Source organism: Salvia hispanica, chromosome 4 (assembly GCF_029641045.1).
Source record: "Salvia hispanica isolate PSC_SH4W2 chromosome 4, Shi_PSC_v1, whole genome shotgun sequence".
Classification (NCBI taxonomy): domain Eukaryota; kingdom Viridiplantae; phylum Streptophyta; class Magnoliopsida; order Lamiales; family Lamiaceae; genus Salvia; species Salvia hispanica.
The window spans coordinates 59,437,480-59,463,850 of record NC_142695.1 but is presented as its reverse complement, the minus strand read 5'-3'; the positions used below and the strand labels follow the sequence as shown (position 1 = coordinate 59,463,850).

The following is a 26,371-nucleotide window of genomic DNA, read 5'->3' as shown; positions in this document are numbered from 1 at the left end:
CAACTGGCGACGACGGGTGTTTCTGACCCGTTTGAGCAAGGGTTTGACAGAATTATGGCGCGATTTGACAAGCTGGAATTTCATCTGGAGTCGACCGATAGGCGTGTTGATAATTTGGAGACACCCGCCGTCCCCAATCCAGATCCACCGTATATTTCTGACGAGGGTCCTGATGATGATGATTGGGGGCGTAGTGATTTGGGTGCAGGAGACGTGGACACCAACCCCCGGTTTTTCATCCACGGTCGTCGCGACTGTGGTGGGGAAGGCCATCCGATTAGGGGAGCGTATCGCGATTCGCATCGCCGTACCACACGAACCGCCTCTTGTCAACCGATGGCGGATTTCCGCCTTTCTCACCCATGTCCCAGGCTGCGTACTAGTTGGGATAGGCCAGCAGGGGAATACCAGCGTGATCTGGACAGGGGTTTCCATGGGTATCGCCAACCAGGGATGGATCCAGAAAATGATCATTGCAGGGGCAAAAATACATGTGGGATATTTGAAGTAGTTGAGGAGGGGCATTTAAAGAAGAAACTAATATTAATTTTTTTCTACAAAAAATTTTAAACATAGATATAAAATTTTGAGGGAGGACATTTGCCCCTCCTGCTTGCACATTAGATTCGTGCCTGTCGCCAACCAATGAGTTGGGACTCACCCCGTCACGCGATAGGCCTCAGGACCTTAACATGAAGGCCCCACGTTTTGATGGGCTAATGCGACCAATTGGATTTCCACGATGGAATATTATTTTGACCATTTGCAGATGCCGGATCAAGAGCGACTACACTACGTGGTCATGCTTTTCCAACCACCGGCAGCGGAATGGATATTTAACTATCGGGCCAATAACCCCTTCGTATCGTGGCAGGAATTTTTGGAAGACGTTCGCCACAGGTTTGATCCCCAAAGCTTCCGCAATTATACTGGCCCTTTGTCGAAATTAGTGCAGATAGGTACGGTAGCAGAATACCACAACACGTTTGAACGCTACTTTAATCGCGTGGAAGGCTTATCCGAGAGGGCCCTGATCCCTATTTTTATAACTGACCTGAAGGAACCGATACAGGAGAAGGTGGAACTACAACAACCTTCGTCCTTAGCGGAAGCAATGGCATTAGCCATGTGATTGGCGGCTTCTCGGGAGGAATGCCAGGCTCATGAGTCGCGAGGTAAATGGCATAGTAAGGACAGCAGGTCGTTCACCCCTGCGAGGGTCAGCCGAGTTCCTACCGGCGGGAACGAATGCCAGAGAGTCGGCCAAACCGGGTTTCCGCCCCATTCGTGTTTCAAATGCAAAAAAGGCGGAACGGTCGCGAAAGGGCCTATGTTACCATTTTCCGGAGAAATGGGTGCCGGGCCATGTCTGTAAACAAAAGATCTTATCTTGTGTGGGCGATGAGGAGGAGGACGCCACCTCAGACCGGTCTGCGTCAAGTGACGACGAAGAGGCAGTTATCACTGCCGATTTATCTCATTTGCATGCCTTGGCAGGGGGCAGCAAGTCTCGACCTTTTAATGTCATTGGGGCTATTGGGACGACAAATGTCAGCATTCTCATCGACACGAGAAGCACTCATGACTTTCTCCACCCCCGAGTTGCGGAGCAGCTGCAGTTGGCGCTGACCCCTATTCGCCCATTCCGTTGATTTGTTCTCATGTGGCTTGAAGGACAAAGCTCTCCATGCAAGGGATTGATTTTCTGTTGGATCTACATATTATGGAAATCCACGGACCGGATATTGTGTTGGGAATGGCGTGGTTGGAGTCACTAGGAAAGGTGTCCACGGATTTTGTGGGGAAAACCTTGGAGTTTCATCGCAATGGGATCCCGATGGCTCCGCGAGGAATCCAACCGACTCCTCGATTAATCTCTCTCCAGTCCCTAGCGATGTTGGCTGCCCATTCCCCGGCTCATGAATTTTATGAGATCATCCTTGTGGAGACGAATTACAGTCTCTTATGTCAGCAGAGGCCGAGGACTTTCCGGTAGACACACTGGCGAAAATCAGGCAGGTGCTGGAAGGATTTTGCCAGGTTTTCATCGTGTCGTCCGGTATGCCTCCGCGTAGGGACTTTGACCACCGTATTCATCCGTTACCAAATTCTAAACCGGTAAATGTCCGCCCTTATCGCTACCCATATTTTCAGAAAAATGAAATTAAGCGACAGGTGCGAGAGATGCTCGATCAAGGCATAATCCAGCGCAACCAGAGTCCTTTCTCCTCATCGGTTCTGTTTATCCGTAAGAAGGACGGAACCTTTAGGTTCTGTATTGATTACCGGGCTCTCAATTTAGCCACAGTTCCTGATCACTTTCCGATACTGACGGCGGATGAATTGTTCAACGAATTGGGGCATGCCAAGTTTTTCACGAAACTGGATCTCCGGTCAGGTTACCACCAGATCCGGATACACGAGGCGGATGTGTTTGTAAAACAGCGTTCCGGACACACGACGGGTACTTTGAATTTTTGGTGATGCCCTTCGGCCTCACAAAAGCTCCGTTGATGTTCCAAGCAGCAGTGAACGGTATTTTTCAATCGTTATTGCGCAACTGTGTCATTGTTTTTTTCGATGATATATTAGTGTACAACGCGACGTTGGAGGATCATTGCAAGCACCTAACCGAAGTCCCGTCCTTGCTGCAAACACATGAATTCTTCGTCAAATTATCAAAATGCTCGTTCTGCAACACTACGGTCGAGTACCTGGGCCATTTAGTGTTGGACGGTATTCTTAAGGCGGATCCGGCAAAGATCGAGGCAATGACATCTTGTCCTCCGCCTAAAAATGTGAAGCAGTTGAGAGGTTTTCTGGGATTAACAAGGTACTATCGCTGATTTGTGGCTAACTATGTTGTAATCGCCGCACCCCTCACAGAGTTACTCAAGAAGGACATGTTTGCCTGGTCACCTGCTGCAGAGACGGCGTCGCAACGCTCAAGTTGGCAATGACGTCAGCCCCGGTGTTAAGCCTTCCAAATTTTGATAAACAATTCTGTATTGAAACCGACGCGTTTGATGTCTGGGCATTGGGGCTGTGTTGATTCAAGATAAGCACCCAATTGCGTATTTTAGTAGGAAGTTGGGTCCTTGCAGGCGGGTGGCTTCAACATATCACAAAGAGTTTTGTGCGATTGTGGAGGCCATTCAAAAATGGCACCAATACTTGCTGGGCAGGGTGTTAATTATTTGTTTTGACCAAAAGAGTTTGAAAGACCTTTTGCAGCAGGTTGTGCAAACTCCGGATCAACATTTCTATGTTCGCAAACTAATAGGTTTTATGTTCACAATTGAATACAAGAAGGGGTGTACCAACAGAGCTGCAGATGGGCTTTCTCGACGGGAGGAGAATGCTCAGGCAGGGGAGGTCGCGGATGACGACGGGGCTCTCCTGGCCGCGGTCGCCCAGCCCATTCCCAAGCTGCTGGACATGTTGCGTGCAAAAGCAGCAACGCTGCCGGACCTGTGCGCGCTGGTGGAACAGATTAGGACCGGTTCAGCGCCGCCACATCTGTCGTGGGTCGATGGGTTAGTCAATTTCAACCGCCGAATTCTCCTCAGCTCGGATTCGAAGCTTAAAGTTCAGCTGCTGACGGAGCACCACTGCACGCCCATGGCCGGTTACCTGGGCTTTGAACGAACTTTCAAGCTTCTCTCTGCGGGTTTCTACTGGCCTAGGATGTGTAAAGACGTGAAGAAATTTGTTGAGTATTGCACCGTGTGTCAGTCGAATAAATACTCCACGCAGAAACCTGCAGGCTTACTGCAGCCTCTGCCAATCCCCTCACAGGTATGGGAGGTGGTGGTGGATCGCTTGTCAAAGTATGCCCACTTTGCACCCTTACCGACACGATTCGATGCGCTGCGGGTGGCGCATCTATTTATTAACACTGTGGTGCGACATCATGGGTTTCCCAAGACTTTGGTCTTTGACAGAGATTCGGTCTTCTTGAAAGCGACTTGTGAGGAGATGCTTCGGTTGAGCGGCACAAAACTAAATTTCTCCACAGCATACCACCCCCAGTCTGAAGGCCAAACGGAGGTCCGTAACCAGGGCTTGGAACAGTATCTGCGAGCCTTTACTGCGGACAGGCCATCCAAGTGGTGCAATTTCCTACCTTGGGCGGAGTTGGCTCTAAATTGCTTTCATAATGCCGCTATAGGAATGACTCCGTTTCAGGTACTCTATGGTCGCGAGCCGCCGTTGGTAGTCGCTACTCCACCATCAAATCAGACACCCCCCCCCCATCAGGCAGCGGGGTCAACTGCTTGCTAAATTGCGGGCAACTCTCGAGGAGGCCCAGTAGAGGATGAGAGATTCCGCGAATAGACGTAGACGTCATGTAGAATTTGAAGTCGGAGATTTGGTTTGGCTAAAACTACAACCGTATCCCCAGCACTCAGTTGCGAGGCCATTGTCGGCAACGCTGGCACGGAGGTTTTATGGGCCCTTTGAGGTCACCGAGAGGGTCGGCCCGGTTGCGTACCGCCTCCGTCTACCCGAGGGGTGCAGGATTCATAACGTGTTTCACGTTAATTTGCTTCGTGAATTTATTGCCAGGGATAATGCGCCCCCAACTGTAGAGCTTCCAAAGGAATTCTTGGGTGATAGACCCATTGTGAAACCGGTCAGTTTATTGGAGTCTCAAACGATGTGGCATGACGGGAAGCCAGTGGAGCACGTCCTCGTGCGGTGGTCGGATGGCACTGAATCTGTGAGCTAAACTCAAACATACAAAAAAGTCAACATTGTCATGCTAAGAGTTGGAGCCAACCAAGTGCCATCTATCAATTTTCTAGAAGCATGAAGTAAGAAGACAATTTCATTTTGAATTTGTGTTGTAATAGTCACCGTAAGTTTCTTGAAAAGAGGAACAAAACCTCATCTTTTGTTTTGCTACTTAAGTCGGTCAAGGTGAGGGAACCGACATAGTTAGTCTATAAATATGTATTGCCTATAGACATTTTAAAAAGTATTAGAAAAGAGATTAAGCTTTCAATATATATAAGTCCTCCACTACTTTTGTGAATTCTCTCTCCTCGTATTGTAATCTATTAGAAATTCCATCTCCTTTTATTTTAACAAAGTGGTATCAGAGCCGATGGCGAGCACCAGCGTGGCGTCAATGGGGCATCTGCCGCTGCCCCGTCTTACCAAGACGAACTACGACAATTGGAGCATTCAAATGAGAGCACTTCTTGGCGCACAAGATGTGTGGGAGTTAGTCGTGACCGGTTACGAAGAACCGAGTCAAGATGAAATCGAGGCCATGTCTGCAGCTCAGACAAGGGCATGGAGGGAGAAGCGTATGAAAGACAAGACTGCTCTATATCTCATGTTTCAAGCCGTAGATGAGTCCGGCTTTGAAAAAATTGCCGGTGCCACGACATCCAAACAGGCATGGGAGACATTGCAGAAAGTGTTCAAAGGCGCTGACCGAGTCAAACAAGTACGACTCCAAACCTTGCGAGGTGAATTGGAGGCCATGAAGATGAAAGAGACAGAAGGAGTTTCTGATTATATCACTCGTGTCCAAACGGTGGTAAATCAACTCAAACGCAACGGTGAAAACCTAACCGATGCCAGGGTCGTAGAAAAGATTCTACGATCATTAACAGAGGATTTTGAGAACGTGGTGTGTGCAATTGAAGAATCAAAAAATGTAGAGGAGATGACCATTGATGATTTAGCTGGATCCCTGGAGGCACACGAACAAAGAAAGAAAAAGAAGAAACAAGAATCACTTGATGAGGCCTTGCAAGCCAAGGCGACAATTAATGAAGAAAAAGCCATGTATGTGCAGCACGATCACCAAGAAAGAGGAAACTTTGGAGGTCGCGATACTGGTTATGGAAGAGGCTACGAGAAAAAGAACAACCACGATGAAAGACAGCAACCAAATCAAGCTCAAAATTGGCGTGGTGGAGGAAGAGGTCGTGGTGGCAGAGATGGTCGAGGTCGTGGGAGAGGTGGCCGTTCATACCGTCCCAACGTTGATTGTTACAATTGCGGCAAACATGGACACTTTGCAAGAGATTGTAGATCTCCGAGACAAGAAGAAGAGAACATGAATCTCGTGGCTGAAGAGGAAGAAAAAGAAGATGGCGTTCTCATGATGGCATATGATGACACCATTGCTGATACTGATGCAGACACGGTGTGGTATCTTGACACCGGTGCCAGCAATCACATGTGTGGGCGCAAACATCTCTTCACGGAGATGGAAGAAATTAAAGATGGGCATGTATCATTTGGTGATGCCTCAAAAATCGAAGTAAAAGGTCGAGGTAAAATCAGTTTCTTGCATAATGGTGAAGAAAGTACTCTTGAAAATGTGTATTATGTGCCGAATATGAAAAGCAATATTCTGAGCATGGGACAATTAATGGAGAAGGGCTACTCTGTATTCATGAAAGATCAAATGATGCAATTGAAGGACAAAAGAGGCTACTTAATTGCACGTGTTGAAATGGCCAAGAATCGAATGTACAAACTCAATTTGCGAAATGTTGAAGAGAAATGTTTGAAAATCGACATGACGAACCAAGCCTCACTATGGCACTTACGGCTTGGGCACTTGAACCAAGACGGCATTAGAAAACTTGCAAAAAATGGTATGGTCCATGGGCTACCTGATATAAATTACTCGAGATCATTCTGTGAAGGATGTGTCCTCGGCAAACAAGCAAGAAGTTCCTTTCCTAAGAAGGCGGAATATCATGCGAAGAATATTCTCGAGATGATACATACAGACATATGTGGTCCAATCACACCCGAGTCATTTGGAGGAAAGAGGTATTTCATCACTTTTATCGACGACTGCACAAGGAAGACGTGGGTATACTTTCTTAAAGAGAAATCTGAAGCACTCGAAACTTTCAAGAAGTACAAGATGATGGTTGAAAAGAGAACGACCTGCAATATTAAGGCGTTGCGGTCAGATAGAGGTGGTGAATACATGTCAACCGCCTTCACCAAATTCTGTGAAGAACAAGGAATAAAAAGATATCTAACAGCGCCCTACTCGCCTCAACAAAATGGTGTAGCAGAAAGGAAGAATCGAACCATTCTCGACATGGTTCGGTCAATGTTGAAAACCAAAAATATGCCAAAAGAATTTTGGGCGGAAGCAGTGCAATGTGCAGTGTATGTACAAAATCGATCTCCTCATGCAAGGCTGATGGATCTGACACCTCAGGAAGCATGGAGCGGGATAAAACCGACAGTGTCACATCTCAAGATATTTGGTAGTGTAGCCTATGCACATGTACCGGATCAAAGAAGAACCAAGTTAGATGATAAAAGCAAAAGTTATGTGTTCATCGGGTATGATGAGAAAACGAAGGGCTTCAGACTATTTGATCCAAATGAGAAGAAGGTAATTATAAGCAGAGATGTGCATATAAATGAAGAAAGTGTGTGGGATTGGAACAACAAAAAAATTGTAGTACCTGAAGAAACAGAGCCATCAGCCTCTACACCAATGATTAGACGGACAAATCACTCAACAACAGAAGATGAAGAAGAGCCAAGGCAACCAAGAATGAGGAATTTGCAAGATCTTTATGATACAACAGCTGAAGTACATCTAATATGTCTGCTAGCAGATTCTGAGGATATTATTTTTGAAGAAGCGGTGAGAAATAAAAAATGGCGAGCTGCAATGGATGAAGAAATTGCTGCTATTGAAAGGAATGACACTTGGGAAATGGTAGAATTGCCGGAGAATCATCAACCGATAGGAGTTAAGTGGGTATACAAAAAGAAGATGAATGCTGAAGGAAAGATTGAAAGATACAAGGCGAGACTCGTTGCAAAAGGGTATCGACAAAAGGCCGGGATCGATTATGATGAAATCTTTGCCCCAGTTGCGAGAATGGAGACAATACGACTTCTAATATCACTTGCAGCTCAATACAAGTGGTCAATATATCAAATGGACGTGAAATCAGTATTTCTAAACGGAGTGCTTGAAAAAGAAGTATATGTGGAGCAACCACCCGGGTATATGAAAGTCGGAAAGGAGACAAAAGTGCTAAAATTGAAGAAGGCGCTCTACGGACTGAAACAAGCACCACGAGCATGGAATACCCGAATTGACACATATCTCAGAAAAAACAGGTTCGTGCAATGTCCGTATGAGCATGCACTTTATGTGAAAGAGAAGGAGGGTAACTTGTTATATGTTGCTTTATATGTTGATGACCTTATATTCATGGGGAATAATGAGACAATGATAAAAGAATTCAAAGAGGTCATGGCTCGAGAATTCGAGATGACAGACTTGGGATTGATGAAGTACTTTCTTGGGCTGCAAGTTAGACAAGATAAAACAGGAGTATTTGTATCCCAAGAAGCATATGCGAAAAGTATCCTGAAGAAAAATAAAATGGATGATTGCAACCCCGTATCAACACCAATGGAGCTCGGAGCAAAACTTTCTAAGTTTGAGGGAGGAGATCAAGTAGATGCCAACAAATATCGAAGCTTAGTTGGAAGCTTGAGATATCTGACATGTACAAGACCTGACATTTTATATAGTGTTGGCGTAGTGAGTCGATTCATGGAAGAACCAAAGTACTCGCATTGGAAGGCAATCAAGAGAATTCTGCGATACATCAAAGGAACAGAGACACACGGATTGTTTTATTCAGAGTCAAGTGAGTACAAATTAATGGGCTACTCTGATAGTGATTGGTGCGGAGATGTAGATGACCGGAAAAGCACTTCAGGGTATGTATTCTATCTCGGAGAGACAGCTTTTACTTGGGCCTCCAAGAAGCAACCAATTGTGACGTTGTCAACATGTGAAGCAGAGTATGTAGCAGCATCATGGTGTGTTGGACATGCAATTTGGTTGAGAAATTTGTTACATGAACTAAAACTCCATCAACATGACGCAACAGAAATCCGAATCGATAATAAATCAGCAATTGAGTTAGCAAAGAATCTGGTGCATCACGAGAGAAGTAAACATATAGACGTTCGTTTCCATTTCCTTCGAGAACATGTCAAGAATAAAGATATACAAATGAGTCAAGTGGCGAGTCGAGATCAAGCAGCAGATATATTTACGAAGGCTTTACCAGCGGAATTGCTTATCAACAACAAGACGAAGATCGGGATGAAAGATAGAAGAGATTTGAGTTTAAGGGAGGAATTTGTGAGCTAAACTCAAACATACAAAAAAGTCAACATTGTCATGCTAAGAGTTGGAGCCAACCAAGTGCCATCTATCAATTTTCTAGAAGCATGAAGTAAGAAGACAATTTCATTTTGAATTTGTGTTGTAATAGTCACCGTAAGTTTCTTGAAAAGAGGAACAAAACCTCATCTTTTGTTTTGCTACTTAAGTCGGTCAAGGTGAGGGAACCGACATAGTTAGTCTATAAATATGTATTGCCTATAGACATTTTAAAAAGTATTAGAAAAGAGATTAAGCTTTCAATATATATAAGTCCTCCACTACTTTTGTGAATTCTCTCTCCTCGTATTGTAATCTATTAGAAATTCCATCTCCTTTTATTTTAACAGAATCTCCATCGGGGGAGCCTCTGGAGTCTATCCGGAAGCGCTTTCCGTCACTCTCCCTTGAGGACAAGGAGATTCCCAACCAGGGGGGAGTTGATAAGAGTATGCCCAGCCACTCCGACGAGCCAAGCGAAGCAGAGGAGGAAGAGGGGACCGAAGCTCCATCCACGGAGGCATACCAGCCGGAGAGGGAAGAGCCGCAGCTGCAGCAGCCAACTGGAACAGCAGCGAGAGCCTTGCCTCCGAGAGATCGACTCAAGCCACTTTAGAAGTTCTCAAACTACTTAGCGACGTAACTCTTTAGTTAGCAAGCCTTTTCGTGTGTTCTTTTAATTAACGCTTTTATTGAATTTTTTCAAATTGTTTTGGTCGGGCGTTTTATAAGCCCCGTTCGAGTTTTCCTAGTTGGTTCTTTTCCGGACGCATAGGTTAAGTCGAACCAACCGGTCTTAGTATTATAAATAGGGCAATTTCATTGAACTCATTGAATTAATTAAATCATTTTTACGGCCCAATAGATTGAGCGACAAGAAACTCTTCCTCACAAACGCTGCCGACGAGTAACTCACTCGCGTCACCTCCTCTCGCCGGAAAACACCGCCGACCCAAACCTCCAGGGCACCGGATTGTCTACGGTTTTCGTTTCTTGTGCGTGGAATTGAATCGTTAAGGAAGTTGGTCTTTAACATGTGTTTGGTTCATGAGATTGAATCCCTCAACTAGATTATCACGTGATAATTAGTTATGGCCAACCCCCTCCAACTAAAATAGTCTCACAACTTAATCCTAGATTATATCTTCGTATTATTTTAACTAGCAAACCGAATATATTTGTAGGGTCTACGAATATATTAGATCCAGATCCATATCTAGATCCGGATTATTTCTTTTTCAAAATTAATCTTACAGAAATCTGCATGATATCATAATCAATTAATTAATTATTAGTTAGATCGTTATTAGTTATTAACACTATATTCCATACAAATTACAAAATCCAAAATATGTCATAAAATGAAAACTGATGATATAAACTCCAACCATGAAATGAAACACAAAAGCATATAATCTACTTAAAATAAAACTGATAGTTTTTTTTACTAAATTAAGATTCTAGTGTTTCCCTTTAATTTTATTAGATACTTTAATTCACTTAATCAAAAGCTTTGTGATCCTTATTCCTTGGTATAACTCTACTTTCAAATCAAATCAACATTAAAAATATAATCTAAACTATATGGATCTGAATCTAAAAAATTATAATCAAGATCCAAACCATATCCTGAATTTGGTCCTAAAAATGAAGCAACAAATAACAAACCTTAAGAATATAAAGAAGTTCCCAAACTTGAAGGGATTTTGATTGAGATTTATATGCTTGTAATATAGTAAATCTCCTCAACTCATTTCACCCAAACATGCAGCACAAATATATGAAGGAAAGGATTTCAAAAATCTATGTAAAACAATAATCATAAACATGGTGAATTATGAAACAATTCAAAGAGAAAATACCTTTTGCGATTATTACTTCTTATCTTCGTCGGCGACTGTGAATTGAATGGAAAAGTTTGTGAGATTCTGGATGGGATTTCAACTACAAATTCGTGGACTTAATATGGTCAAATTGATTGGGAATAAAAAAAAATTGATTATCTCAGAGTATAATATTATAAACCATGTGAAAGGAAGAAAATAAATGCAGGCACCATTATTTATTAACTAATATCGAGTGCATTAATTAGTCCTTGACTTTAAATATTATAATTATACCATCGACCATGAATTAATTCATCAAACAGTAAATTTAATTGTGATTAGGTAAATCTTTATTCTACACCATTTATTGATCGATGATACCTCTAAACTTAGATATTTTTAGATAATTACGATCATAATCCGTTTATGTGTATGGTTTCAATTGTACAAGAATTATTGGCTCGAAAATCAGTAGTTTCCTTATAATTGCGTTCATTCTCCTTAGATTGTTACATAAAATTTCTCTCTTTTACTTTTGCATTGTACAACGCTAGCTTTGTACCATGATATCTTCAATCCTCTTCACCATGATTTCCTCAATCCTTTGCTGATTTGGCGACTGATATAATTTGTATAGACTTTCCAAGGTTGATTGCTATAAAAACCTGTAGAGGAAGAAATCATCTCTTAATACGACTCAGGAAAGACCCGACAATAAAAAGGAGTTATTTGAAGACACACATTGGAAAAGAAGCATAAAATACAAGCGACAACTTCAAATTATGGATCAAATAATTCCAAGGAAAATATACTCAACTGAATGGTAGAGTGTGAATCTTTCTAAAGTTGAAAGAGATTTAAACTCTATTTAGACAAGTTTTAGCAAGTTAATTATTTGGGAGTAATAAAAAATTAATCAATCAACCACTACCTGACGAAGAACAATAAACTAATAATAATAAAAAAAAATATTGTCAGCTCATATTGGGGTTTTCGATGGCATAATTTAATCTAAAGTCTCCTCGAAATAATAATAATTATAATGAATTAAGTGTGAAGGATTAATCAGCTTAATGAAGTATGCAGCATCAAGGTGCATGCCAGCTATTTTGTTAATTATTTAATCCTAATTAAGTACTACTACTAGGATTTGATTTTGATCAAGTCTCTCCGAGTAGAATCTCACTCTCACTCAATGAAGATATTTCAACAAAATATTACTCACTCCAGCCTCTAAAAATGAAATCTTTTAAAATGACAGAAATTTTATTGCAAAATTGAAAAAAAAATTAAGTCATTCACACCTGTGTCTCAATACCGTCTCATCCTTTAACTATTCATGGGTCCCACTGCACTTTTTACCTCATCTCTTAACTAAAAGACAACACATGCATCCATCCATCTCTTAATCATCTCATCCCTTAACTATTCATTTAATTTCATTTTTTATTTTATTTCCAACAAATTCAATTAATATTTCATTGAAATATTAAATTAATACTAATAATTCATAAAATCATTAAAAACCACGAAAATTACAACATCCGAAAATACGAATAGATTTGCTTCTAGCGATTCTTCCATCATTCGACGCATTTACTCGAATGGATCCATGAATGGATTAAATTTAGAGAAGAATAATGTTTTGAGATGAAGAATGTAGAGTGTTTGAGTGAGAATAGTGTAACGACCCGCTATTTTAGGGTATAATAATAATGGCGATCGCTATCTAGGAAGACTTAAATGCAACAAAGATCATAGGCTAGTGTCTCATTTAAAGGTAATTTACTAGAGCATTTAATGAACAATTAAGTAGGGGAAAAATAATGCCTTAGCAATGAAATCCAACAAAAGGTTATCACAATAAATGCTCCGAAATAGCAAAAGTTCCAAAATAATCTCATCTGTTTCATATCCAAAATACTCCCACGAAATAAAAGAATTTAACCCAACCAAAAGATCACAAGTTTTCATATTTTAGCAGAAGCGACCAAGAGAGAAGTGAAGCTATGTATGGAGACACAACGACACTTAAAGTTTCAACAGATCATGTTATTATTTCCTACTCAACACCGCCGCCCGCTCGTCACCCTCAACCTGCACATAGGGAAAACACATGCAGGGCTGAGTACTATAATCATACTCAGTGGACTCATTGCCGAAAACAATTTTATCAAAAAAAAATAGTTATCATGCCATTTTCAAGTGTCCATCGGGGTTTTATCTTTAGAAAGGCATGAGGCACCACAATATATTATTTATCAAATATCACGGTCGCGCAACCATTTTTCACATCGACGTTTACCGTATCCTCATTCTACATGACAAGGAATGCGGCCGCTGATCCAGGTCACTAGACCGGCCGACCCGTATGCCAGCACTCGGTCTAACATTGGTGTACACTAACCCAAGTAGAGTTTGCGGCTCTACAAGGATCCGGATTCGATTAAATCAATAGTGGCATAGCCACGAGGGATAGGCACGACGAAACAAATCAAGGCATGATAACACATATTTCATTCTCATCAATATCAGTTTAGGACAATGTCCTTATTTTAAAAGAAAGCCCACCTCGTCGGCTTAGCTCGAAAGTATTCTCTTCTCCTCGTTTATCACGCTGAAGCGCGAAGTATCACCTTTAAATTAGGCGTATCACAAATCAGTTTCGAACATTGATTCAAATCATGCATGTTCCTACGTTTCCCTTTTTCCCATCGATAAATCTTTAATATCATCATCCAAAATCAACGTACGATTAGTATATCGTTTTTATTCGAATAACAACTCCAGATTCACCATTAAATCGTGTCACACATGAGTGTTCTACACACACCACACACGCAAACGAACACAACACATGTGCACGCCTTCCGAGGCGTGCACGCACACACACACACTCGGTCACACACACACACTTATCACCTTCAAATTATGGACTGATATCCACTTCCACTACTTTGGAGAGCAAGCCTGAATTTTTTATCTTTGTTGCAATGTGTTTGGTCGTTACCATCGTAAACTTCTGGAGATAACGCATCGACTGAATTTCTTGTGGGAGTGTCTCCAAATGTGGACAATTCATGATTTCCAGTTGCAAGAGGCCAGCAAATTCACATTCTTCATATCGTACTTCTCTCAGATTCCACAACTCACTGATGCACAAGATTTCAAGTTCACTCATCTTGAACACCAATTCTCGACCATTGTATGCATTCCGCAGTTTGAGGCGCCTTAAGTAGGGCAACTCCATTAGTATTGGCATGGGGTCCTCATCAAGACAAGTATTTACCAAAGCCAAGTACTCTATCCAATAAGGGAAACTATAGGCACTTGGTAGCCTAGCTATGCACCCATCAAGCCTCAATGTGCGCATCTTTCTACACCAATGTAAAACATGAATCTTGTCCAAACAAGATATCATTCTGAAGCGAAACCCTCTCAAAATAAGGTGCTTAAGTTCCTTCAACTTAGCTAGTGATGGAAAGAGCTCGCTCGCATCCGAGTTTTCATCAATTTCTTCAATACCCAATTTATACAGACTAGTCATCTTCTCCAAGTTCGAGGCTTCATATGTCCAAGAATATATAGACATGAAGGTCAGGGTCTTAAGATTTTGTAGTGCATCTACTTCCAAAGGCTTTCTGCAAATCACATCAGACATGTAGAGATAACGAAGGCCACCCATTTCCTTGATAATATCCGGCACCTCCACCATAAAGTTTGAAGCTATATCCAGAACCTCAAGCCTTTTCAAGCCCCCCAACGAGTGTGGGATCTCTTCCACATAATTGTTTCTCAATCCCAAATACCATAACTCGGTCAATGTCCCGATAGATTCTGATAAAGTCTTCGCCCCCAAAATCTTCCATGTCGAGTATTTTGAGGAGTTCAAAACTCTTCCAATAAGACTGGCCTGCGTCGTCCAAGTATCGACCACCTCCATGGAAGATGAGAGAAGCAAGATACTTGTCTTGATTCGTAGAATGATTAAATTTGTCTTGATTTGTGGAGTGCTTAAACTTGGCTCTGCCACAATGAATAACACGATGACGAGGGCTCTCTAAGTGTCGATTATTTCCATTGTTCCTTAAGATCTCAAGGCCTATTTCCTCCTCTGCTTTTTTGATGGATAGCATGTGTAGTAGAGGATTCATTCGACACCTTTTCACTCTATACCTTTCTGGGTACGGGTGGACGACTTCAATAATGGATCGGTCAGCTAAACTGGCACATGGTTTAGTTCCTGTTCTTACTCCATTTGCAGCCCAAATATGGTGCAACTTCTCTTCTCTCATTATTGCATTTTCCTTAAAAAAGGACATATGCAAGAAACACGACTTAAGATGTTCTTTCAAGCTATTATACATCGGTTCCAACAACTTCAATGTTTTACTCAAATCAATTGAATCAAAAAGTTCTTCCCATTCAATCCCTAAAAGTCTTTGCTTTGCTTTCTCCCTTCCAACATCTATTATAGCTATCGGCAAACCCCCACATTTCTTCAGCATCTCTTTGCCCTTCCTCTCCAACTCCTTTGAGAATTTGTTGTCATCACTTGTAAATTTATTAATTGTTTGCAAAAACAATTGCCAGCTCTTATCAGAATCCAAAGCTTTCATCTCATGAGTGTAAAACATCGGTTGTTTAATCTGTTGGCAACTGGTGATCAACAATTTACATTTATCCCCTGATTATATACCATGTTAATAACTTAATGCAATAAGGGAGACAAAAAAGGATATCAAAGTGTGAAATCAGGACGTCCTACATTGTGCGTGTATATATACTTCTGAAGAATTAGTTTTTGTTTCGTAACGTATTTTGATTGAGTTAAATATGGACTTAAACATATTTTCAGGACAAGTTGACACACTTAAAATGTACAGGACCAAAATGGTTTTCTATGCAATTGTACGAGACCAATTTTGAACTTTAGTTTTTGATATATTAGTTCAACGGGGTGCGTTATATTGCTAACTATTTAAGTTGCTAACTCTGCTAACTCGTCAATGCAGTGTATTAAGACAGTGACATTAAACCATAATATCAACACAGTATATTGAAGTTCAACAAAATTATGTTTAAGCATGCAGAATTGATTCTAACATAAAGAGTTAAAGAAGCATACTTGTGCCTGTGATGAATGCAAGCTCTACCAATATGGATGTGATGAAGCCCATTTGTGGCAGCACGTTATCGAAAACTATAAACCATGGCGGCATTTCTTTCAGGTGCCGGATAAGCATTTGTTCGAGACTTTGGTTGTCCATCTCCTCCAGCAACAACGAATCTCCATCAAGTGTCACCAACTGGCGTATCAGTTCCACAAGCACCTCATGTCTACTTGTAAAACTAGAAAGGCTTATCCATGCACGGCAACGCTTGAAATTTTCAATGATGGCCGGATGGTTGTATGCGTGTCTCGCAAGAGTTGTCTTTCCCATACCAACCATTCCTTTGATAAGAATATGTCTCTGAATAAGATACACCTCTTCACTAAGAATCACTTTAAACACAAGCTGTTGCACGTCTTTCTCCAAGCCCACCACGACACCTTCGTCTCCTTCTTCTCGAGCACTTTCTGAACTACTCCCCACCTTACCAACTCCAAACTCCATCATGCGCTTTTTTATCTTCCTCAGCGCATCTAGGCCATCGGAGATATCATAAGGCCTCACCACATCTAGGTCCTCGGAGATATAAGGTCTCGGCCACGATTTGTGTTCCGCTGAAACTTGAGCCATCTCAGCAAAGTCAGCTAGCAAATTTTTTAGCTTGCTCATCTCTTTAGATTTATTGTCTCTGAAGAAGTCCAACATCATTCTGAGCTCTTCTATTACCTCGTTCAGGGCTTCTAGTGTTTCAGGATAGTTATCAATAAAGTTCATCGGCAACTCAATCAGAAAGCTCTCCAGTTCCCCTATCACCCCTAAGATGATGGCCTCTGACATGCTTTTAGGCAAACTGCATGTACGAAAATTGACAATATTTACTCTGTAATGGTTATCTCAGATTTTGCTTAATTTTTACCAAATGGATATTTTAGTAATATTAATTCGGAAGAAAAGCAATAAGATAAATTCGAAAACAACTCTATTAAATAGGAAGCTAAAATCAAAACTAGTAGTCTCTGTCCCAACTAAATTAGTCGTATTCCTATTTGAGATGTCCTAACTAAACTGAATCATTTATTTTTTAACAAAAAATAACAATAAAAATCCAATCACTTCTACTGTATTTCATCATTTACTTTACTCCATCTCCATCTCTCCTACTTTTCAACACAATTTATGAATATGTTGAATATTTGTGCCCAAAAGTTTTGTCTCAAATTAGTTGGGATGGAAGGAGTATTTAAAAACCAAATTTCGTTGGGGTGCTCAAGATCTCCACTTAGCTCAAATGACAATGGGTCAGATGTAGATCTACTCTTGCAAAATCCCAATCTAATACAACTCTTTTATGTATTGGTTAAGATTTATCGGGACTTAAAAAATAGGACTTGGGTCGAGATCCAAAATATCCATGTGTCCCCATGAATGTGGACTTGGATCCAAATGAAATAGTTTGTACTAGTAGTTTTGAAGGGGAAAGAAAGAAGTCTTATAATATATGTTGTACTCATATTATAACTTATAAGATTCAGTATCGGATCCCGATTCATAAGATTTGTAGGGTCTATGAATACATTAGATCCAGATCAAGATCCGGATTATTTCTATTTCAGAATTAATCTTACACAAATCTGCGTATATCATAATTAATTAATTAATTATCAGTTAGATCATTATTAACACTATGTTCCATACAAGTTACATAATCCAAAATATGTCATAAAATGAAAACTGATGATATAAACTCCCAACCATGAATTGAAACACAAAAACACATATTCTACTTAAAATAAAACTGAAATTAGTGTGCTTGTGTTGACTTAGTGCTAGTGTGGTTAAGGTCCGATGCGAAAGGTCTCGGCTTTGTGATCCATATTCCTTGGTATAACTCTACTTCTGAATCAAATCAACATCAAAAATATAATCTAAATTTAAATGGAGCTGGATCTCAAAATTTATAATCAAGATCCAAATCATATTTGAATTTGGTCATAAAAATGAAGCAACAAATAAAAAACCTTCGCGTTCGGTTGCCATGACTAATAATCATGAGACTATCCATCTAGAATTAGGATTAAGTTGTGGGATTATTTTAGTTGGAGGGGAGGCTATGACTAATTATCATGAGACTATATTATGAACCAAACATGATACATATGTAATCATGGGATCTAGTCTTGCCAACCGAATTACACCCCCTAAGAATATAAAGGGGGTTCCCAAACTCAAGGGCTTTTGATTGAGATTTAATTATATGCTATGTAATATAAGTAAATCGCTTCAACTCATTTCACCCAATCATGGAGCACAAATATATGAAGGAAAGGATATCAAAAATCTAAGTAAAACAACATATAATCATAAACATGGTGAATTATGAAACAATTCAAAGAAGACAAAATACCTTTTGCGATTATTTCTTCTTCCTCTTTTTCTTCTTCTTCTTCTTCCCATCTTCGTCGGCGACTGTGAATTGAATGGGATAGTGTGTGAGATCTTTCAGATTCTGGAAGGGATTTCAACTACAAATTCGTGGACTAAACTATATATATATTCAAAGGAAGGTAAAGACAATGGAGTACTCCCTCCGTCCCATTGAAGATGACACTTTCCTTTTTAGTTTGTCCCAATCAAGATGACCCATTGCTTAAAATGGAAACCCCTTTATCTCTACTTTATTCCTTTATCTTACTTTACTCTCTTCACTTAACACACAAAATAAAGTTGCATAAAATCCCGTGTCGTCCAAGAAAGGGGTCATCTTCCTTGAGACGGAGGGAGTACTTTTTTTTTTTTTTTGATCTGTCTCGATTCGATTTTTGGATTCAATCAGTATATTTTTTGATATATCTTCGAGCAATTGAGTGGTAGAGTGCAAATCTAATCAATCAGTATCTTTTTGATACATCTTCGACCAATTGAATGGTGGAGTGTAAATCTTTCTAGAGTTGAAAGAGATTTAAACTCAATTTAGACAAGTTTTAGCAAGTTAATTAATTGGGAGTCATAAAAAATTAATCAATCAACCACTACCTGACGAAGAACAATAAACTAATATTAAAAAAAAAAATAGTCAACTTATATTGGTGTTTTTGATGGCATAATTTAATCTAAAGTCTCCTCGAAATAATAATTATTGTGGATTAAAAGTGAAGTATCAATCATCTTATTAATGAAGTATATGCAGCATCAATGAAGGTGCATGCCAGCTATTTTGTTAATTATTTTATCTTAATTAATTACCACTACTAGGATTTGATCAAGTCTCTTCAATTTCAATGAAGTTATTTTCAAACAAAATATTACTCACCTCCAGCCTCTAAAAATAAAGAATTTTAAATAATAAATATTCTAATATAAATCGATAAAATAAGCGATTGGGAAAAAAGAAAAGTGTGTTAATAGATTATAGGTCATATCTCATTAGAGAGAGAAATTTCTTAAAATAAAAAAGTTTTTACTTTTAGGAACCGGACCATAAAGGAAAAGAGCTTATATTTTTAGAAGATTGATTGATGGGGTACTATTTTTATACAAAAATGAACTACAAAAATGGTCTTTGAACTATGGGTTTATCTCACTCATAGTCCCTAGAGTTTAAAAATATCACCAGACATTCCTGGACTAAGGGTTTATCTCGAAAATGGTCCTTTTTCACTGGTTTCGGTCGAAAATACCCTTTTGGAGGGTTTTAGGCAATTTGGTCTTTTTACACTTTTAATATTTTAAATCTGATATTATTTCAGTTATCTACTAAATCTGATATTATTTCAAAATTATCATTATTCACTTTGTTTCTTTATTTCAATAATTGATTTAATTTTATAAAATTAAATTTTAAATTTCAATAAATTTTTTAAATTACAAAATTATTAAATAACAAAAATTAATAGTCATAATCAATATTTGATAGTGTCTAATATTTAATCAAACGCCTTAGTTTTAATCAATATTTAATAACTTTAATCATAAATAGATCATATAACACGATTTATTGAATCATGAAATAAATATGCATCTAATGTAAGACTAATATAATTTTCGTTTATTAATTTAAAAACAATCAAAATTTACTAGAAAATTTCAATAAAATACTCCTATATAAAAATTTTCATAGGATCAAATTTTTAGTCAACTTCATAATATTTAATCACAAGCAATTATAACAACCGAACGAAGACTAAATAGAATAGATCTTATCTTTTCACCATGAACAATATTATTTTTATGTACTTCTTCAATTCATAGTTTTAAATAATGAAAATTAATAGTTTAAATCAATATTTATAGTGTCCATGAATTAATAATTTTAATTAAAAAAATTTATTGATATTTAAAAATTGAAATTTTAAATTTAATTTTATAAAATTAATCTAATATTGAATAAAGAAACAAAGTGAATGATGATAAAAGGAAAGAAGAATGATAATAGTGAAATAATATCAGATTTAGTACATAACTGAAATAATATCAGATTTAAAATGTTAAAAGTGTAAAAAGACCAAATTGCTCAAACCTCCCAAAAACTCCCAAAAGGGTATTTTCGACCGAAAACAGTGAAAAATGACTATTTTCGAGAAAAACTCTTAGTCCAAGGATATCTGGCGATATTTTAAAGTTCAGGGACTATAGACGAGATAAACCCATAGTCCAGAGACCATTTTTTTAGTTCACTTTATTATAAAAGTGTCAAATATTAATTCTAAAGATTCCTTCATTTTGAAAGTTGAGTAGATATAACTATATTACTACCTTTTAATTCAAATCACATTATTATCTAAATTCTTTGACTCTCATAGCTCTTAAATTAAGAAGACAATGGTGCAATGAAATGCAGCGAGCTACAGTTGGTGAAAAGGGTGGACTACAACAGAGCTAGTATTACTAAAAAAATGAGATTATTGGTGGTATACAATAGCTAGTTAGTTGGTTTATCATTTCCGGATTCTTTTTTTTTTTTTTTTTGGTGGTATACTCTATGTTCCTCAATTTATGGCCTAGTTGGTGAAAAGGGTGGACTACAATAGAGCTAGTATTATTAAAAAATGTTTTGGGTGTATATTGGCACATGAGTTGTTTTATTATACCAAATACAACAAAACAGGTTAGGCCTTATTATATCATGGCCCAAGCCAAAGCCCCAATTCATATGAATTTTATTTTTACAAGTATTATTAATTTTATTTATACACGTATTATTCCTCTTTGTGGAGGCGCCACCGCTTACCACCTGAATGCTGCCACGCCGCCAGCAATTCGTTTGATGATTCAATAAATTTCATTGTGATTAGATATGTCGTTAGAGATATATTTTTCAGTCTAAAACATTATATCGTTTAGGGAGACGATGAAGCCTAACTTAATTAGGTAAGTCGATATATCATTAACATTTTCCTTTAAGAAAAAGAGAATACAAGTAATAAAATTAAACATAAAATCAAATTAAATCTCAAATTGATATAAAGTCCAAAGTTTGGTTTTCATTTTGATAGTATTTAAACTTTAGTTGCCATTATGATACCTGAGTCATACTTTGATAACCATTTATGAAATTAACCCCAATTATAGTAGTGCATTTATTTGTATAATCTTTTATTGAAAGCAGTTACATAATAACTCCAAGATTTATGTCTTCAAATTGTCACGGCCTCGACAAGCACCATCTTTACCCATTCTTTGCTTTTGTTGGGATCGGAATAACAATCCGCGTCCGAATAGAGAAGGTGTACGACACGGGCAAGATTGACAGCGCGCGTGAGGATTGGCATGGGTGCCGGTGTTGGCTCAAGGCACTCTTGATTCATATCCTTTCATGCGTTCTTCACTCGTCGTTTAAGCTGAGCACGAGCATCATCCTCCAACACGCCATATTGTTTCATGTAACAATGTATTGCTGAGGATTTCTCCTCATACTACATGAATTAAATCGATAAATAAGAGACAGTGCAAATGTAACATATGCATAACACGTGCATATGTTATAGTACGTACGTGCTTAGCGCCTGAGCACTAAAGCGCGCACACACATGCTTAACACAACCAATAAGAAATTTTTGATTTAATTTATATACTACACACACGCGCACACACACACACATATATATACGACATACCTCGTCTCCAACTAAGTCATCCATTAATCGACCAACTACGGATGATGCTCGAACTATTAGAGGTTCCTTTGTAATCCAATCAAAATCTTTTTGACTAACTTGATCTCCCATACCCACCAAAGACGTTGTTGATGCCATCGTGTAACCAGCGGACTCGAGGGACACCTTTATATACTCGTCTAGTGTTGGAATATAATTATTATACAACCATTTCGCCTCCTTAAAATATGCCATTGCTAACTTTTTCATCTGCAAACAAATTCCAAAAACTCGTTAAATAAAATGTGGGCAAATTGTGGAAAAACTATGAAATTTGGTCATGAATATTTTTTTGTCATGGGTAATTATGAGCAAATCCAAATTTCATTTAAATTTTGACCAAACTTCATGACTTTTTGACTGTTTCGTTTACTATTGAAAGAGGAATACTTCTTGTATTGCATATTGGACGCGGTAAGATTCTTCGATTTTCTCCATTTCATCTTCTATCTCAGTATAAGTATCAATAAGGCTTCGGTAGCACATTTGGATGTATGGTGGCGAATCCTCCAACGTCTCATTAACATCCCAACTGAAAGAAGACAATAAAACACATTTGTTAGGTCAAATTTATTAAAAAATTGTACTAGTAAGTAAAAATTAACTGAAAATTTGCATCCAACCATTGAACACTGTCTGTTAGAATCTGTAGTTCATCTAGCGTTGCATATTCATGTGTCTTCAAGAATCGAAGCCATACAAATGGCTTTCAGTAATATTCTTCTTGCTTCAGCATAGCTTGGCTCAAAGAAGACTCCTACCATCCACAGGTACAATTCTGTAACCCTATCTCTTGCATAAGGCATTTTATTCTTCACGTCCAATTTCTTCCACCACCTATTTCAATTAAATGGAATATAAATTTAAATAATTGTAATCAAATTATAGAATTATAATAAAATGAAATCACAATAATTAAATATAAGTACCTTGTAGCATCACTGAGCTCTCTCTGGTGCATCTTCTGCACTTGGTTGAAATCCAATTTCGTGAAATTCAGTAGTATTTCATTATGTGACTCGTCTTCTTGGTACACGGAAATGAACTTTCTGGCACCTAATCTTGTGACACTCAAGCGGTTTGGCATCCTCAGAGCTTCGTTAATACGTTTGGAGAGAGACACATCAGCCTCCATATTTTGGAGTGTAGCATGAAGATGAGACGAACAAAACCCTATTGCTTTGTCCAGAATTTCCTCGTCGTGTTTGAGAAGATGAGCCGCCTCGTATAAGCTCAGCAAACCTTCAACGTTGTTTTTCAACGATGCAACATAATTTCCTTCACTGTCAGTGAATTTGCAAAACACATCTGTTGAAGTAAAGTGTTAGTAATCATGTTTCTCAACGAAAGGTGTGGTTGTAGCATGTAAGAATCTTACCACATGGGACGTTGTAACCTTGTTGTCTAAGCAAACGAAAGCGAAGAGCCATGATGTGGAGATCATCGTTATCTTTGCTATTTTGTTGCTTGCAAATGTTATGAATATATTTCAAGGATTCTTCAATTTCTTTTTCGAAATGATATTCCACTCCCAGGCGCTGGATCACATCGATGAGTTCCAGTTTATACGTTGAATCGTCTGGAGTTTGAGTTAGCATTTTGCTGACCATTTCTTTCTGCTTTGTGAGCTCATCCCTTTCAGCATCAGTGATTTTCTACAATGGAATGAAGAGATATATATGATTGAAGGAAATATTCAAGACTACAATTAGAGATTATTTACTTTCCCTTTAATGTATAAAGAGAATTGGATGTAACAAAGTTGGTTATCCAATAGTACTCCTTAAAGTTTTAAGGTGTCTTTTATTTTCTACATTCAATTTTTTTTTTTTTATCAAAATATAGTACATTATGATGCAAAAACATTAGAACTTAGAATCTAATGAATGGCAAATTTTCTTAAGAATATACCAACCGTTTTATCTGAATTATATTTGAGGAAGAAGTCTCCCCAAATGGATGGATGAACTCTCGCGGATTTCCGAATTTCATCTAAGCAAGCCGTTCTTGACCAGAACCGGTGGTGAACATTTTTCCATCTTACTCAGAGCTTTTAAGCAAATGTGCTTGTGTGAGAGAGATAAAGAGGAGAGTACGTAGATGATTGGTGCTTCATTTGATAAACATGAAGGAATTTATAAGACTTTGTAGTCCCAAACTCCACTATTTTTTCAACACTCTTAACAATATTCCAAAACACGAAATGCATATGCTTAGTTTTATTTAATTTGTCGTATTTCCATCACATAGTAAGTATCCTTGGGAAGGAATATGCCACACACACATGCATAAGTGAATGACTAACAAAATTATCATTAATATCAAATTGTATAGCCTAAATAAGATATTTATTAGCAAGTTATCGCTATATTCTATTTTCTCAATAAATTATTTGGGCATTGTGAGAACATAATTTAATCGAAATTATTTGGGCAATATCCTAGTTACTTAGATTAGCTATGAAGAGCAATCATTTGAATTGACTTTCGATTAAATTGTGTCGTCGAAATTCTTAAAACGGATCTTTCTTCTCATGTGCAGGCCAACTATTTTTTTAATATTTATTCTATACTAATTAAAGTTTACTTGGATTTGACTATTAGTGTACCATTTAAAGAAACTCTCTCAATATATAACAAAAGATAAACCGAGTTTACCAACAAATTTTATCAAATGCTTCATGATGCAATATCTATAAACATGAATTTTCGGCAAAAAAAAATACTTAAAGTTGCAATAGTTCTTTCAATATACTTGCATTAATGCTCAGTCTGTCCGCCATTTATAGTCCTATTTTGATTCGGCATGAGTTTTAAAAAATTGTTTGACTTTGTGAAGAAAAATGGGAAAATGAGTTAGTGAAAAGTAGACTTCACTTTTATATACTCCCTCCGTCCCAAGGAAGATGACCCCTTTCTTGGGCGGCACAGGATTTTATGCAGTTATATTTTGTGTGTTAAGAGGAGAGAGTAAAGTAAGAGAGATGGAATAAAGTAGAGATAAAGGTGTTTCCATTTTAAGTAATGGGTCATCTTAGTTGGGACAAACTAAAAAGGAAAGTGGGTCATCTTCAATGGGGCGGAGGGAGTATTAGTTTTATAAAGAAAAGTGAGTGTAATGAGTTAGATGAATGAGGGTTTCCTTACCTAAATTAATGGGACGAAAAAAAAGCAAATGAAGCTTTAAATCATGGACATACTAAAATAGCAAAACGAGACATTATTTGACAGACCGGGGAGTATGGCATTATTTGACTAAGTGATGATGCCGACTTTTACTTCTAATTTCTTCGTGTAAAATAAATTGGTACATTGATTAATATTAGTAATCTTTTATGTAACAACCTAGTTTTGAAATGGTTATCATTAGGTTGTCACATCAATTGGAAAGTGACGGACATCAATTGGATCACTAAACTATTGTCCATCAAATATAATTTTGCAACTCGCATGAATTAATTGAACCATCAAACTTACCTCATTCAAACTGCAACAAGGTGATGGTATAGGCTTACGAATTACTATCATCTTCATAAATCCAATATTGCTACATGCTAGACAATGTAAAGAATTTCAGTACAAAACGCCTCAAATAGCAAGAAATCGTATGCTCCTCTCTTTCCTCTTTTAACTATTACGCAATCCATCCATAAAAGGTTAGGCCCAAGCCCAACTAGCTAGAATTATACACGTGTAATTCAATTCTCTTTGCTTGATTTTCATTCACAGTATAATTCTCATTTGGGGAGGCGCCACCACCAGAACTCCGGCATCATCTGCTGAAACAATAAATTTAAGGTAAGTCTTTATTCTACATCATTAATTGATCGATACATCTTGATTCAGATGTTTTAGGCATGATTAACCAACAATAACCATACACAATTGTACTTGTTTAGATAATTATGTTTATGATCATAATACGTTTATGTTTATGGCTTCATTTGTACAAAATGGCTCAAGAAATGAGTGGTTTCCTTATTGCATTCACCCCCTTAGTTATTCATATGAAATTTCTAACTATTACTTTTACATTTTACAATCCTAGCTTTGCTAAAAGATTCTTTGATGTGTAGAATCACAAAAA

General features: G+C 38.2%; 1 protein-coding gene and 2 pseudogenes across 1 annotated transcript; all 3 read right to left on the bottom strand.

The window, feature by feature from the left end:
* Window positions 1–13,948: 13,948 nt before the first annotated feature.
* LOC148929760 (disease susceptibility protein LOV1-like) lies at window positions 13,949–15,667 on the bottom strand (annotated as a pseudogene).
* Window positions 15,668–16,133: 466 nt separating this feature from the next.
* On the bottom strand, window positions 16,134–16,970 carry LOC148929759 (disease resistance protein RPP13-like). The gene has a single exon (XM_089057013.1). The coding sequence runs from the start codon at window positions 16,968–16,970 to the stop codon at window positions 16,134–16,136; it is 837 nt and encodes a 278-aa protein (XP_088913139.1).
* A 4,796-nt stretch (window positions 16,971–21,766) lies between these two features.
* Window positions 21,767–24,324, bottom strand: LOC148929758 (bicyclo-germacrene synthase-like; annotated as a pseudogene).
* Between the last annotated feature and the right edge of the window lie 2,047 nt (window positions 24,325–26,371).